Source organism: Lissotriton helveticus, chromosome 8 (assembly GCF_964261635.1).
Source record: "Lissotriton helveticus chromosome 8, aLisHel1.1, whole genome shotgun sequence".
Lineage (NCBI taxonomy): Eukaryota > Metazoa > Chordata > Amphibia > Caudata > Salamandridae > Lissotriton > Lissotriton helveticus.
In genome coordinates this window covers 1615956774-1615972696 of record NC_136069.1, presented here as the reverse complement: position 1 = coordinate 1615972696, position 15923 = coordinate 1615956774, and the positions used below count along the sequence as shown (strand labels likewise).

Here is a 15923-nt window from a genome sequence, read left to right as displayed (position 1 = left end):
TGCACATAGCCCATATATATAGCAGAGTTCACAACCTTCATTGTCCAGCTATCTTGCAGGGTAGATGCCAGTCTGCTGGTGCGTTAGTCACTTTGGTAATGAATAAGCTGGCCCTCCAGGAGCCACTACTGGTCACAAGAGACTTCAATGTAACCTTTGAACTTTTCGGCCCAATGTCATTCAATCTAAAAGAAGAGGAAGATGCAGCTTATAGTGTCCCACAGTTAGATTTGAAACTGGTTAAAAGATAGCCAATGGTTGCTGATGAGCTAATTACTTTGGCTGGACTTAAGATCTTGTAACGGCTTGTATTTATCTGACCGTGGAGGTGTCCATATTTTTAAGAGGCTGTTGCAAACGAGCAATCATAATGCACTTAATTTGACTATTAATAAACCTGGTACTCAAGAACAATTTCCTGGTACCTCTAAGCTACAGGGAGAACTGGCCCCCTCGAATAACAAGCGGCCCTAAAATGGGCCTCTGTCTGCAAGGATGTGAATACACTAGTAAAGATTTGAAGGCAGGTCACCAATACACTGGAGGGGATGAAACCTAGAGGGTCCTCAGACCTAGAAAGACCCTGTGTCTGTACTCACCTCTCATAAAGGATTATTTAGCAGCCTTTCAGGAAATCTTAACCAAGGGTAGCAGCAAGGCCTGTAAACCAACCCCAATTTCTGTTTGGTTCAGCAGCCACTGCAGATTAGCCAGGGTCAAACTCATCAGGCTACTCAAAGCAAGAAATAGAACTGAAATATCCTGGGCTAGAAAGAACCTTAAAGACACTCTGACCAGAGCTAAGATCACTTGGGATCAAGGGATGTGGGAGGACCTGGATTAAGCGATGAGGGTAAGAGATAACAAATCATTCTGGGGTATAGTAGTTTATGACAGTGACAGCCGTCATAATGCTTCCAGTATTGATTATCTCCTGGAACCATAGATAAGGGCGGAGCATTTTAAGAGGGTATATGCAGCCAAGACTGCCTCTATGCCCAGACCCAATAGCAGGGTCCGCCACACCTGAAAAGAAAGTCACTCTGCTGGCCTTTATACTTAGAGATATTCTACAGGCAATACATGCAATTCCTGGCCCAGGTTCTGACCCTGGTGACCGCTTTTTTTCAGAACCCCTCCTTTGGGGCTTTTACTTCTATCTGCTGTTTTGATCTATTTTGGAAGGTGGCCCAATACCCAGAGCCTGGCAGGATGCGGAGATTGTGGCAAAATTTTAAAAGGGTACCAAAAATGAACCTGGCAATTACAGGCCAATCAGCCTAATTGCCACCTCACAGAAGCTATTTTTGCTGTCTTAATTTGTGGGATTTGTCATAGTGGGCAGATGAGAATTCTATACTCTCAGAACTGCAGGCGGGCTTCAGAAGTAACATCAGTACAATAGATAAATTGTAGCATTTATTGAAACACCATGTAGCTAGATAAGGGGCATTTGTAGTGGTTTTTTGTTTGAGATCAACATTCGACTCAATCCCTAGGGGAAAACTTTAGGAGGTCCTGAATCAGATGTGGGTCCCTAACAATGCACATGTAAGATACAGGTGTGAAGGCGAGCTTACAGATCCCTTCAGGATTCAGACAGGTGTTCACCAGTGGTGCGCTTTTGGCACCAAGCTTGTTTACCCTCTATATCAATGATTTAGTAAAAGCAATAGACATTCCTGGCAATGATGCTCCAACATTGGGTCCTTAAAAATGACGGTCAACTGGAGGCGGCAGAGCCCTGACCCCTCCTCCTTGGTCCAAAGGAATGCGGGAGATGCAGTCCAGCAATGATGAGAAATACCCAGCAATATCGTTGCATGTAAATATTATGATGCAGAAATATCATTGAGAAGAAAATGGTTGTTTCAGGTAAGTAATATTAGTGTAAATAATAACAATGATTTTAATTTCATTTTGACTATTATAGGTATTAAAAATAGTTTTTAATTATTTGAATATGTTTTAGATTATATATTTATTTTAATTTTAAATAAAGCTTATGTGATTTGGAATTATTTTGTAATTTTTTATAATAATTTGTAATGTTGTAGCAGGGTTCACAAAGAGATAGGGTGGAAAGTTAATTAGTGAATAAATAATTGTAAATTGTGGAATAATTATTTAAATTTGTTGTATTTTATTTGCGGGTTCTGGTCTTTTAAGGGTCTAAGGTGGTATGTAGATTAAAAATAATTAATTAACAATTAATTAATAATTGTTACTCAATTATTTATTTTATTTTAAATATGTACGTTATGGAATAATTATTGTTGTATTTATATTTTAGGTGCAGACTGCTAGGTTTGTAAGGGTACTGAAAGTAATTAATTAATAATTGGAAAACAATTATTTATTAATTGATAATTAATGTTGTATTAAAAATAATTATGTAAATTGATTGTTTTTAGTTTTTTAAACACATATATAGATATATTTTATGGTTATTACTATATATTATTAAGAGTTTATTATTTTTACTACATTCATGGAGTTACTCATATATGTAATGTGTTTGAAGTGAAGTATTTCCCTTACTCTTGCTTAGACTGTAGAATGAATAGTAAAATTAACATCTTCACAGTTCAATACTTTCCCTAATGTACCTGTTAAAAAGTGAACATAACACCAGTATTGTTCATATTGAAGATTTATTGGATCAACATCACCAACAGACGCCTTCAAGCTCTTCCAACTCCCACAGGCTCCAAGACTCATCTGACATGTGGAATCATGAGGAGTAAGAATGTAGAAAGAAATAGAACACCAATATGTCATAGTACAAACCTAATAAAACATGTAATGCACATTACAACAGTACCCCTTGCGCAGGATGACGATAAGGCAGCCTGCAACTTCAACTCATGCAGGAACTAGCAATATGGATGGTCGACAACTGCTTGAAATTGAACGGGACCAAGACGGAGGTGCTGGTGGTTGGTAAAGCTCCCTCTGTCTGGACATCAGCTTGGTGGCCACAGACCCTGGGCCCTACCCCTGTGCCTAGGGAACAGGTCAAGAACCTAGGGGTGTGGCTTGATCCCAAGCTATCGTTTGAGCACCATACAAGGCGGGTGGCAGGCACATGCTTGGAGTCTTGCGTGGTCTCCGTAAGACATTGGACCTGCTGCCCACTACAGCTAGGAAAACCATAGTCTAGGCTGGACTATGGAAATGTCCTTTACCTGGGTGCTAATGTCAACTGCATACAGAGGCTGCAGCGTATCCAGAACACAGCGGCCCACATGGTTCTGATGCTACCCAAGAGAGCATCCTCCAGAAGGGCCCTGGTTGCCCTGCATTGGCTGCCAATCAAAGAGCGAATCCTGTTCAAGGCTCTGTGTGTAAGCCATAGGATTCTACACAGGAAGGGGCCCACTTACCTACATAACCTTCTGACCTTGCATACCCCCTCACGCCAACTAAGATCCAGCGGAACGGGGCAGGTCAAGATCCCCGCAGTCAGGAGGGCAAGAATGGGCGGCCGCTCCTTCTGTTTCCTGGTGGCTCAACAGTGGAACAAACTCCCAGGGTGCCTTCGGCAGGAGGCCTCGGATATAGTTTTCCGTCGGAACTTGAAAACCTTTCTATTCCCCAATTAAAACCTTCCATGCCCCACAGACTAGCTAATGGGTGGCTGGGTCTAAACGCGGGGAAGGTCGTCGGCAACTTGCCTCTTGGCTGTCGGTACCTCAGCTCGGGGACACACTTGCCTAGTGTAACCAGGCGCTTTACAAACTTGCATATTATCATTATTTTTATTATCAGGTCTCACACGACCCCATGGCTAGAGAGACGTGTTTCGGCTTCGCAGAAGCCTTTTTCAATCTAATTGGCGCCCTACACCTGAAGGTATATATAGCCCTTCCCCCATCAAGGTATTTAATAAACATCAAGGAAATACTCTTGCCCTTTAAACCCGCATAATATATAACATTATTACAAATACGTGCAAATGCTCCTTTATGAAACGCATAGTGCAGCCAGTTGTTCAGCATGTTTTAGCATTTTAAAAATTATTAATGCATGTAAGAACAATTATCTGAGATAATCTCATCAGTAACTTCTTGTGTGAGAAGATATATTTTTGATATATTTATACTGTGGCACCAATCGCTCTAGAAATCAAAGCCCTTGAAATAACACACACACATTCAGTTAAATGCATAAAACGTTTTGTAACTATTTAAAAAATGTAAACGTAGAGGCATCTTGAAGCCCGACATGTTACTTCTACTAACCCGAGGCCAACAGTGTTTAGAGAAATGAAAGCTGAACTGCAGGAATAGATATTATTCTGCGCCCACATGAACTCACCGTAATATGACAGTTTAAGCAAATAATGACCTAGTTCCAGGCCACATTACGAGGCGCACACTGGCGGTTAATTTCAATTCTCTTTATTTTCCACTCGACAGCGCAACCAACAGACGCGTTTCGGCTACACGCCTTTGTCAATGTCGGTAAGGTAAACAACAGTCAAAATTTTTAAATGAAATTAAGGTAAATATGGAGAAAGGAAAAACGGCCCATAGGTCTAGTAATTAACATGGAGAAAGGGTATCCCTACTACATGAGCAAATTCATTGCTCTTTCATGGCAGACATTTTGGCATAGGTAAGTTAATATTTTTATCTACATTGATGTATTAAAGTATAACTTCATTCTCAATACTCATGATTGTTCAGCAGTGTATCAACAAAGTAAATGTACCATTATCATTCGGGTTTAAGTATTAAATACATGACTTATGAAAAGGACAGTTTTATCTTCTCTTTAGGATCTATAACAAAGCATTTCTGAGTTTTACCAATCATGCCCTGAATGGACAAACCCACACAAATTTGCTTCATCTTCTGTTCCTCTGAATTCATTTCTGTGCCTTCCCTTCCCAAGCAATTAAAAACAAATTCAATAGATCATACCATAATTCCTTTACAATGACTTTTCCCAATTCCTATACATCCTCCTTCCACAATCACGCCCTGGATGGGCTACCTTACTGGGACTTATCCTCCTTTTGCGATTATGCTAATTAATTTCTGTACATTACCCCTGATTCTAGGACTTCATCCTTCTCCCTTTGCCATGTCCTTCCATACCCACCCTTTTCTCCTTCTCTTCATGTGACTTCCGGCGTGACCTTTCTTGAGACTAATCTTCAATCATGGAATGTGAATCCACAATTCCTCCTCATTTTTCAGACCTCCCGGGGACTTGGTTTGTAGTTCCACAATATACCTAGACTCCATTTGCCTTAGCTTTCTCGTTCTGTCCCCTCCCCTCTCATCTTTGGGGATCTGGTCTGTACAAAAGAATTTTAAAAGGCTCTGATCAGACTTATGTTTCTCTTGAAAATGACCCACCACAGGATATTTACTATCCCGTTTTTTATGGCAGGCATGTGCTCAAGGACTCGTTTTTTTGCTGGATGGGTGGTGCTCCCAACGTACTTCATTTGGCAGGGACAGGTTAAGCAATAAACTGTAAATTCCATGTTACAGTTCCTTGAATCTGTTAATTTTCTTTTTTGTTGACCTCCATTGAATTTCAAATTCCTTTACTTTCTCGCTGTTTTTGCAAGCTTTGCAATTTTTACATGGATGGAAGCCTGTAATCGTATCCTTCTTTTCGGAATTCTTAGGAAGTGACTTCTTAACAAATTCTCCTTTAAGGAAGATCCCTTCCTATATGTCATTAGGGGTTTCTCAGATTTAGTGTGGCCCACTACGTTATCTGCTTTCAAAATCTTCCAATTCCTTTGAAAGATTTGGAAGACCTCAGGTGATTGAGTAGTATATTCTATTATCATCCTGATTGCCACTTGCTCATCCTGAGTCTGTTTTTGCAGTTTGGTTTTTACCAGTAACAGATTCCTTCTCTTTAGGGTGCCTGCTTTCTCCTATGCCCCCTTTAAAGTCCCTTCTGTATACCCCCTGGCACTAAACTTCATAAAGGCTTCATTCTTTGATTTCTCATATTCATTGTCAGTTGAACAGTTCCGTTTTAACCTTACAAGTTCCCCATAGAGGACCCCACTGATTACACTTTTTGGATGGAAGCTGCCGGCGTGTAGCATGCTATTTCCAGCTGTGGGCTTCCTGTATAGTGTAGTTTGTAGGGTATTGTCCTTAATGTAAACTAATAGGTCCAGATATGCCACTTCTGTTATACTGATACATTCAGTGAATTTCAGGTTGCATTTGTAGTTGTTAAGGGCTGAGACCTAGATCCTAGCTTCTTCCTCTGACCCCATACAAATAATAAAAAGGTTCTCTATGTAATGAGCCCACAACATCACCCTATCCATCCATTGCTCATTTACCCTGCCCAGGCCACGTGCTTCTCCCACCAGCCCACAAATAAATTCACGTAGCTGGGAGAAGCACGTCCCCATCGCATTCCCCTGCTCTTGGTGATACATCTCCCCTGCGAAAAGAAAAATATTATTTCTAAGTCAAAAGGAAAAAAAGAAAGAAATATATATATATATATATATATATATATATATATATATATATATATATATATATATATATATATATATATATATATTAAAAAAATTAAAGCACACATATATATGTGTGTTTGTGTGTTCATATAAGTATATATGTATATATAGTGTTAAATATTAGTGGAGTATATTTAATTTTCATTATATTACATTTATATATTAAAATATGTATCATTTACTACTTTAAACTCTATTTAGATTTTTAAAAACTGATACTTTTGTCTTTTTTTGACAATATTGGTGTCTTCAATAGGTACTTTAGCAGCACTCATTATTTGAATCAAGCTTTTCCTCAATCAACTTAACAACATTTGAAGCATCCTTAAAGTATTGCCTCAATGTATTGACTCACAACAATATCAGGTTTTAAGTTTAAAAAAATGCAAATCTCAATAAAATAAAATCTACTACTTCATTGCAGACCAGAGGAGAAAATCACTCAAATCTCTGAAGCTAGTAGGGGTCTTTTTGAGATGGTATGATGCTCCCAGCCCCCCGTAAAAAGAATTAAATTGTAAACCACCTGAAATGCTAATTTTGGCAAAGCATCTTGTTTCTCTACAAAGTACTTCACCTTCGCTGAAAAAATTCTGGGGCATATTAGCAAGAACCTCGTTAAAATTTTTGACAGGAAACTGCCGCTAAAACGGTGATAATGGGCTTGCTAATATGCGTTATAGAATTCCAATAGAAGCCCAGGTTAGATGTGCAGGACAGCGATAATTTTAAAGAGGTTCTTGCTAATATGCCCCTCTGTTTGGTATTCTGAAAATAGTTACAGCATCACTGATAGGTTTAGTATCTGAACTTGATGGACAGAAGATACTTTATACACGCAGATCCGTCTGGTTATAGGACAACAGGCTGGAACTAACATTATTATCTGTAGTTATATATTTTTCTGCTGAATTGAGATATTTGTTTATTAAGTAGATATTTTCATAAATCACTACCGTCCTCATCTGTAGCCTGTCCACACGCTTCTTACTTGTTGGATCCCCGGAATTAAGGCAGAAAGTCATGCGGCTAAGCAGCCTGCTCTGCCAGAAAGGAAGCAGTCTGATTGGAGCCAGGAAGAGCTGATAGTACAATTACTAAGTGATAGTCTAAGAGCACTACTAGCCCTTGGGAAACCTGATTCTGTTATTTTGCTTCATACCATAGTCTAAACACTTTGCTGTGTTGTGATTTACAGTAGTTTCTATTCCCAAAGAAAATGACACACTAAAAGGATGGCCTGAAGCTGCAGTACTTCATCAAGATGTAGAATCTCTAATTACTTAATTAAGGGTTTCATCCACCCCAGCAGCACTCTATCTAGCTCCCTTTACTCCCTCAAACTCTCTGTCCCCTTTCTTCCATTCTCATATTTAGTATTTGCAGAAAGCTGGGTATTTACTTACAAGTCACAAGAAATTAATGAATATTTTGACAATTGCTATGTTCCTGCAAACTCTTTTTCTTTCTTGAATGACATAAATGAATTCTACTTAAGAATACCGTAGCATAATTCACATTTCTCATACAAAGTAAATCAGCATTTCTCTAGCTTTCCCTTTCTCACCTTTTTTTCTTTCCCACTTCCTCTGGCAAGTCCCTCTTCCATTACCCAGCTTTCTCTCACTCTTCCTATCTTCACAACATTTTCACTTGTTATTTTTTCCCTATATCCCAATTTTCATGTCCATCAGCACGATTCTTTACATCTCCGACTATTGCCTGACAACCTCTCAATATCTTTTTCCTTTATCATTTTCTCTCTCTCCAGCTTTATCTCGCTTGCCCTCTTTCTCAGTCTAGATTCCTTCCTTGCACCTTCCCTTCTCTTTGCCCTCTACACCCTTCTTCTTTGTATGCACAATCACTATGTATCGTCTTCTATCCCTCTCATCCACACTATTTTCTGTTCATTTTATGTCTATCTCCTCTTTTCTTTCCTTCACATCCCTCAGTCTCTTTTTCTCTTTCTCACTTCCTAACTGTCTCTCGTTATCTATATGTAGCTCTGTATCTCTCTTAATTTTTATGCTCTCTGTTTCTTTTGAAAGAAAAACCTGGATATGCCTGACAAGTTTCTCTGCTGAAACACAAATCATCTGCATTTGCTGATTAAAATTAGTAATTCAGCCAGTAATGGAAGGAGACACATTTAATTAGGAATTCACAATCTCTGGCCTTCCAAGGTCCTATATAATTCAATTGCACTTTTATCCAGTATAATTGTTGCTATAGATGATATATTCATCTGCTTGTAGATGTATATACAACACCCAGCTGAGAGCATGCTGAAATAATGCAAGGGAAAGATGTTTCAAGATAATGTACATAGCCATGGAAGGAATTCAACATTTCGCGTTTCATGCCCCAAACTTTGTGCGAATGGAGTTTCGGATCTGTTTAGTTTTTATGCTGTAGATCATTGGGTTCAGAGCTGGTGGTACTACAAGCAGAATGCCACCCAACAGGAATCGTGCAATAATTGAATCCTTCTGTGCATACCTGCTGACTAACGACAAAGTGATCAGTGGGATGTAAAACAGGAGAACAATACAGATGTGGCTCACACAGGTGTTCAGTGCCTTCAAGTTTTCTGCTTGACCTGCTCTGCTCAGAACAGCCTTCAGGATGAGCCCATATGAAAGCAGAATAAGCACTGCATCAACGGGATATGTGGTGAGTACCACGGCCAAGCTGTATGTACTAGTGATGGTAGGATCCGCGCATGCTAGTTTCATGACATCAGTTTGGTAGCAGAAGGCATATGAGAGATCATGTTTATCACAGTATGGAAGAATTTTCAACAAAAATGGTACAGGGAAATGAAGGCAAAAGCATCTAATTAGAGCCACCAGTCCGATCTTGGAAATTTTGGGATGCAATATTGAGGCATATCTCAGAGGGTTACATATGGCTACATAGCGGTCAAAGGCCATGGCCACCAAAATGGAAGATTCCATGGCACAAAGCATATGTATAAAGAAGAGCTGAGTCAAGCAGGCAAAGAAGTGGATTGTCCTGGAGTCAAATAAGAACACGTTGAGTGTTGTGGATAATGTCGCGAGAGTCAAGCAAAGATCATTTATTGCAAGCATAGAAAGAAAAATGTACATGGGCTCTCTGAGCTGGTTGTCTACTTTTATGATGAACAAAATGATCCCATTTCCCAAAATGGAGAGAAGATACAAGAAACATAGAGCAAGAGACAGCCAGAGGTTTATGTGGTTTGCAGCATCTGCCCCAGGAAATCCCGCCAGTCTGAGCCATAGGTGATTGATGTCACTGGAATTAATAGTTGACATGATGCACTGTTGGATCTGTGGTTTAAATTATACACATTTAGTCAAAACAATCTTTATTATTAATCCGTAAACAATTACATTCAATCTATATGAAAATGTTTCTTTACATCAAGCAATGCCATGTAGGTTTAGTGCTGGATGAGCCAAAGAACCACGGCATAAGATAACATTAATCCCAACCTACAAAGCCAATGCTTTTACTTTGGTTTGATTAGCAATTTCTGTAAATTATTTCTTTTAAAAAACAAGGACAAAGCAAAGAAAAGTTCCAGTAAATTGTATTACACCTTTACATGCATCAAATTGTCATTCCAAGTAGTGAGACAGATAACAAAAGTATCTAATCAATGGCAGGATTTTGCAGCCCAATAATAAACCAGTAGGATAGCTCCAACCCAAAAATCTCATATTGCAATTCATTTTCACACCTAATGTGACAATGAATCTTCATCCTCAGATGTCTGTTCTGCTTAAGTAATGTTGTGGGGGCTATTCACAAAGGTAACTTTACACATAAGTAAATCTACACTTCTTAGACATGTCTCGGAAGCCGGCCTGCTATATGCGGTCTTGATATCTGACCAGCGCATTGGCTGGACACGTTCACTCTCTTGGCAACATGGCGTCCCACGACTTGTACTCAGAGGTTTGTGCAATAGGGGAGATTAATAGAGCCGTGGGTGACAAAGCTGGGAAACCGTGAGCAGAATTGTCAATGGGAGGACAGAGGTAGCAGCCACTTGACATAGAAAAGCCTCGGACAGATCAGGATTAGCCATAATCAGGGGCTAGTATCCATGATCTCTTGGCATTGATTGAGATGAGTTCAGAAGAAGATGACCCGAGAGATGCAGAGCGTGTGAAGCACTGGCCTGGCATGCCTTGGTGGAAACCGGAGCGGGCCCCCGGGGAGCTGGGAGACGTGTTTGCAGCACCACAGGTAAGGCAAAGGCAAGGCTTCCTTCAAATCCATTTAATGCATTAATTCCATTCTCCCTGAGCTATTGAGTATGCTGAGACATAAACTAGGAACCAATCCAGTGGGCTCTCTGCGGAAAAGTCTGGGCTTTCTCATTAAAGAAAAGACCATGGTGTGGCAACCAAAAAAAAGTACTTTTTCAACCCTGGCCAAAAGTAAGTTAAGCCTTTATAAAACAAAACACATGGAAACATTAGAAATCTCCTCTTCTCCTTTAGGCCAAGATCTCTCCTCTTCTCCTTTAGGTCAAGATCTCGCTGAGCATTCCTAGATAAGCCAGGACTTAGCACTCTTAGCAGTAAATAATATGTGGACTTGCCAAAGAAGGAAGACTTTCTCAGGGTAAAGAAACAACTCGACGGTTGGACCTTCAGAACCAAATTCAAGATAGCTGCCCCCAAGAGAAGGGCTGAAAAGTAGCATGGAAGGGAGAGACATGAAGTGGTCAAAGACATAGGCTACAATAAAGATTCCAGGGCTGTATTGGGGATATAGGGCTTGCCTGTAAAGAAAAGGGCATAGCTTTTCCAATTGCAAGAATCTCAATTCTTGCTCTCCCTCAAACAAACCAAATAGTGACAGGAGCCAAAAAGGGTTATAGGGTCTTTAATATGTCAGGCAAAGCTTAAACAATCATAAATTCTCATACAGAACATGAGCTGGAGACGGATAAGAAGACACAGGGTTGCTCCCCACTCAAAAATCAATCACAACAAAAAAAGGCCCTTATGCCATTCAGACAAGCCCTGTAACATACATCATACTTAGGGATCAGTACTGCTCTTGTCCAACTCAGAGACAGACCTTGTATCATGGTGGGATTTTTAAATAATGGATTATGGTGCCTTCAGCCCTATATGAATAGAAAATATACAAACAAGTAATAGGAAGTGCTTCACATATGTGATCACCATGATACTTACCACTTGTAGTGGCTGGAGGAACCAGAACAATGAATGTTAATTTTGATGCTCAGTGTGTTAACTAATGCTCACCGTCTCAAGGATGCATCTTCCTCCTGCAGGGCCTCACTCAAAAAAGGAGGAAGGGATAATAGCTTCCTCTCATAATAGAATTTGAGTTCAAAAAGGCATGTCAAATATATGTTACTATATGCCAAGGTTCATGATTAAAAAACATTATTACATGTTTAAACAACAATTTTGCGAACGGTCGACAAATTTCAAGGCCAATCAAAACTTACAGGCAAATTCATCAGGGCATGAGGACCCACATATCATCCAACTATGGAATATACCATATGACCACCAGCTGATAACTTAGCAGTGGAACTTGATTATAACTTGTGCACATCAAATGTCTTTTCAAAAGTAACCCAATATATCCTGCTCCTGTAAAGTGTCTGTGAATGTTGGGGACAATAGGATATTGAAAAAGGTGGTTTCCTTCACATGTAAAACGAGACTTCAAAGCAGCAAAGGGAATTTCGGCAAATGTTACCTTTATTTCAAGCTACCGGTGGTCAAGCAAAGATTTTACAACTGGCCAGACTCAGAACTTTTTTTGGGGGGGGAGAATTTAAGGTGTTTAATGATAATCAGATAACACAAAACTACTTGCATGAAATTCAGAGTAAGGAAAAATTATGGGTTATTGCTTACATTTGTTTGCTGAAACTATACTTTGTAAAGAAAAAAAATTATTACAATACATGCCTGGCTTAGTATAAAGACTGGGGGGAGTAGTCAGGGCTACCAGGTTCAAGAGCAAGGTGCAAGCAGTGACCATATGCTGGGAAGGAGCGCGGTTGTGACAGGGTGACATGGTCACGACGGAGGAGTTTGGAGCACAGGGGAGTGGATGGGTGATGGTATGGATGTAGTAATAGGTGAATAGCCCAGGTCTGTGGGCTTGAACAATGTGGGGCCGGAGAACTTGCAGTGGAAAAAACACGTTTCTTGCAGTAATACGCGAAGCCTAATTAATTAAGCAGGGAATATGGAAGAGGTGGATGGTGGCCATTTGCTTAAGTTTCAATTTTAAAGAACCTGAACATGTCTAATGAGATCCCCTACTGGAACTGTAGGGTAGTTTCTGTAAATGTGAATAGATTGAACAATCCTCAGAGGTGCTGGGAAGTTATGGACTGGCTTGCTGAGCAGAAGGTATCTGTGGCCTTATTTCAGGACGTACATATTAGGAAATCCAAATTATCTACAATTAATTAGTCTCCTTTCCAATTATTATGTTATTCTTCTGCATCAGCCTCTCTCAGGCATGTGGTGGTTCTTGTCAGCAGGAGGTTTGAGGGGCAGGTGGCATCTGATAGATCTGCTAGATGGGCGGTGGCAGAAATTCATATCAATAGGGATAGGAATTCCTTAGTTTATATTTATGGCTCTACCCCAAATGAACCTCAGCCATTATTTGAACTGTCTCTGCAGTTCGCCAATCACCCCAAGAATATATTAATAGGTGGTGATTTTTACAAATTCCAATATAAATATTGGAGCTATCCCATATTGCAAAGCTAAGATGGCAAGAGCAATGCAGAGGATTATAGAGGAGCTTAACTTGTTTGACCACTCGTAAGATGCTAAACTGATGGCAGTATCCTGTCTTTTCCTCTTGTTATTGCTCAACCTAAAAGACGGACTACTTTCTCACTTTGAAGAATATTCAAATTGTTGCCTTTTCTATACTATCAAATTCTTTATTAGTCCACATTGCTATTAGTTTAGATATGATCCTCTACACCAAAGCTGCCCAGACCAAACTCTGGTCTTTAATTAGAGCACTACTAACGGAGGAATCATTTATCGAACAAATTAAGGCAACAGGCTAATTTGCTTTTTTAGGAAAATCAATACTGTTCTTCTTCAGAAAAACATCTGGGAAGCATTTAATGTAACAATAAGAGGGGGGATTATTGCTTTTCAAACCCATTGTAATGAGTAAGCAAAACTGCAATTTAGGTAACTCTTTGAGAATCTTTATCTTCATGGGGTGAATCTATCCCATGTAGCTAACCCTCTATATCTTAAGGAGATTTAGCAAAGCATTACCAACAGTTTTTTTATGGAGAAGCAACCCTAAAATATCAGAACCTATAAACAACAATTATACGAGGAAGGAGAAGTAAGTGGGAGGCTGTTAACCTAATGGGTCAGAACATGTCAAGCTAAAAATGTCATAGATAAAATCAGGCCTTTATCAACAAACACTTTGTTGGGGAGGCCTCTTTAATTGAGGAAGGATTTTATCAGCATTTTGTAACAATCTACACAGCTGGCCATTGCCTAGGTACAAATGATATTTTGTGCTTCCTAGATCATATTTGCCTCCCAAAGTTGTCTAGTGTAGCTGCAAAAAATCTTGTTCACACTATAACACAACAATAATAAAAACAGAGATGGAGGATACCGTTAGAGCTTTGTCCAGAATGAAGACTGCAGGAGAAAATAGGTTTTCATCAGAGCGGAACCTGATCCGTATCTCAGAAGTAATCGGGGTCATGATGGCCCTGTTTAAAGATATATTGATGGGTGACCCTGTTCCCACTTATTTGAGTAAAGGCCTCCTCACCTGCCTACTCAAGAAAGACAAATATCTGGAAGACAAAAACTCATTTCATCCAATAACACTGCTAAACGCAGATTATAAAATCTTAAATACAATATTAGGTGCTAGGGTGGCAGAGGTTGTGCCTTTTACTTTTTAATCGAGAAAGATCACACTGGGTTTATTTAGAACACCAATTATTTTATATCATACATTAAGTAACTTAAGCTAGTGACAATTTCATTTAAGTAACATTCCTTCAGCAGTCTTTTTTATAGGTGCTGTGAAAGTTTTTGAACTTGTGAGCTGAAATCATATATTTCAAGTAATGGAGGTAATGGGATTTCCAACTCAGCTCACAAGGTCATAGTTGGTACAATTTTAGGGTTCATTTGCTGGATTATGTCTTAATGGTAAGGCTTTGCTTTTCTTTCAGATTTTCAGGCGTACAAGGCAGGGCTGCCCTTTGTCACCAATTCTATTTACTTTACTTATTGAGCTCCAGACCTGCTTTCTAAGCCAGAGTGGGGACATGAAAGGGGTAGTTTCTCGAATATCAAAGCTTAACCCTATATGTGGATGACCTTGTGCAATATCTGGCGCTTGGGAGGAGAGTGTTTCAAGAACTATTTGACATTTTTCAAAATTTTGTAGGTTTACTAGCTATCGAGTCATCATCTCCAAAACTGATATTCTTCTTTTCTATAAAGATGCCACAGCTCTACCCCAATATATATGCAAAAAAATTATCATCGAATGTCAGTTAGGAATTTGGGTATAAGTGCCTCCAAAAGGTTTGAATATTTTTATGACTTAAACTACCCTGCCTTGTTTGCCAAGATTCAGAATATGTTGGATCCATGGGAGAGGGTACCGATCTCTATAATCAGTAGAGTGGTATAAGTTAAATTGCATAATGTGCCTCTGCTAAACTTTTTTATCCATGAATTCCCTTGGTATTATATATTTCATTTCTTACAGCAACTGAAATCACTGCTTAGTGCTTTTCTTTGGAAAAAGTGCAGTCCAAGAATTAGTAAGAAGTAGTTGAAGCTACCTACTCAACAAGGAGGTTTCGCCCAACCAGACAGGAGAGTGTATTATTTTGCAGCCCATTTAATAAACAGCATTAGCTATGTTGATTTGGCCAAATGCAATACTTTCATTAGGTCTTTCTTTTTGTCATGTGCAAAGGATTTATATTTTGTCTAGGTCCTAATCTCCCCAAAGAAAAGAAGCCAAACAAGGATAAGATATTGTATGATTCTGCCTTGTAGAACTAAACAGAAACAACTATTTCAATGGCTATGAATCCCCAGCATTTATGCTGAAACTTCTGTTCAACATGTGGTATCTGCCAAATTATTAGGCATGGCTGCTAGACTAGAGAATTGCAATCCGGGAAAAGTAAGGGACTGGTTTGTTAATGTAGCTTTGATGTCCTGGAAAGCGCCTCTGGGTGCAAAATAGATTGGTGTATCTCCCAATTTCATCCATTTTGAGGAAATACCAATCTTTACAAATTGAATCAACCAAGGAAATATTTCAGGCCGTTTTTCAATTTTTGCGAAAGTATATTAAACAGAGACAATGGTAAAGTGGTTGA

At 39.3% G+C, this 15923-nt stretch overlaps 1 protein-coding gene across 1 annotated transcript; it reads right to left on the bottom strand.

The window, feature by feature from the left end:
- Positions 1-8874: 8874 nt before the first annotated feature.
- On the bottom strand, positions 8875-9828 carry LOC144773986 (olfactory receptor 51G2-like). Its single transcript, XM_078659031.1, has one exon. It carries the CDS (start codon positions 9814-9816, stop codon positions 8875-8877), a length of 942 nt encoding a protein of 313 aa, XP_078515157.1. The 5' UTR covers positions 9817-9828.
- Positions 9829-15923: the final 6095 nt, after the last annotated feature.

Excerpts from the sequence above, each read along its gene's own strand:
- LOC144773986 (XM_078659031.1), bottom strand. The coding sequence starts at position 9,816 with ATGTCAACTATTAATTCCAGTGACATCAATCACCTATGGCTCAGACTG.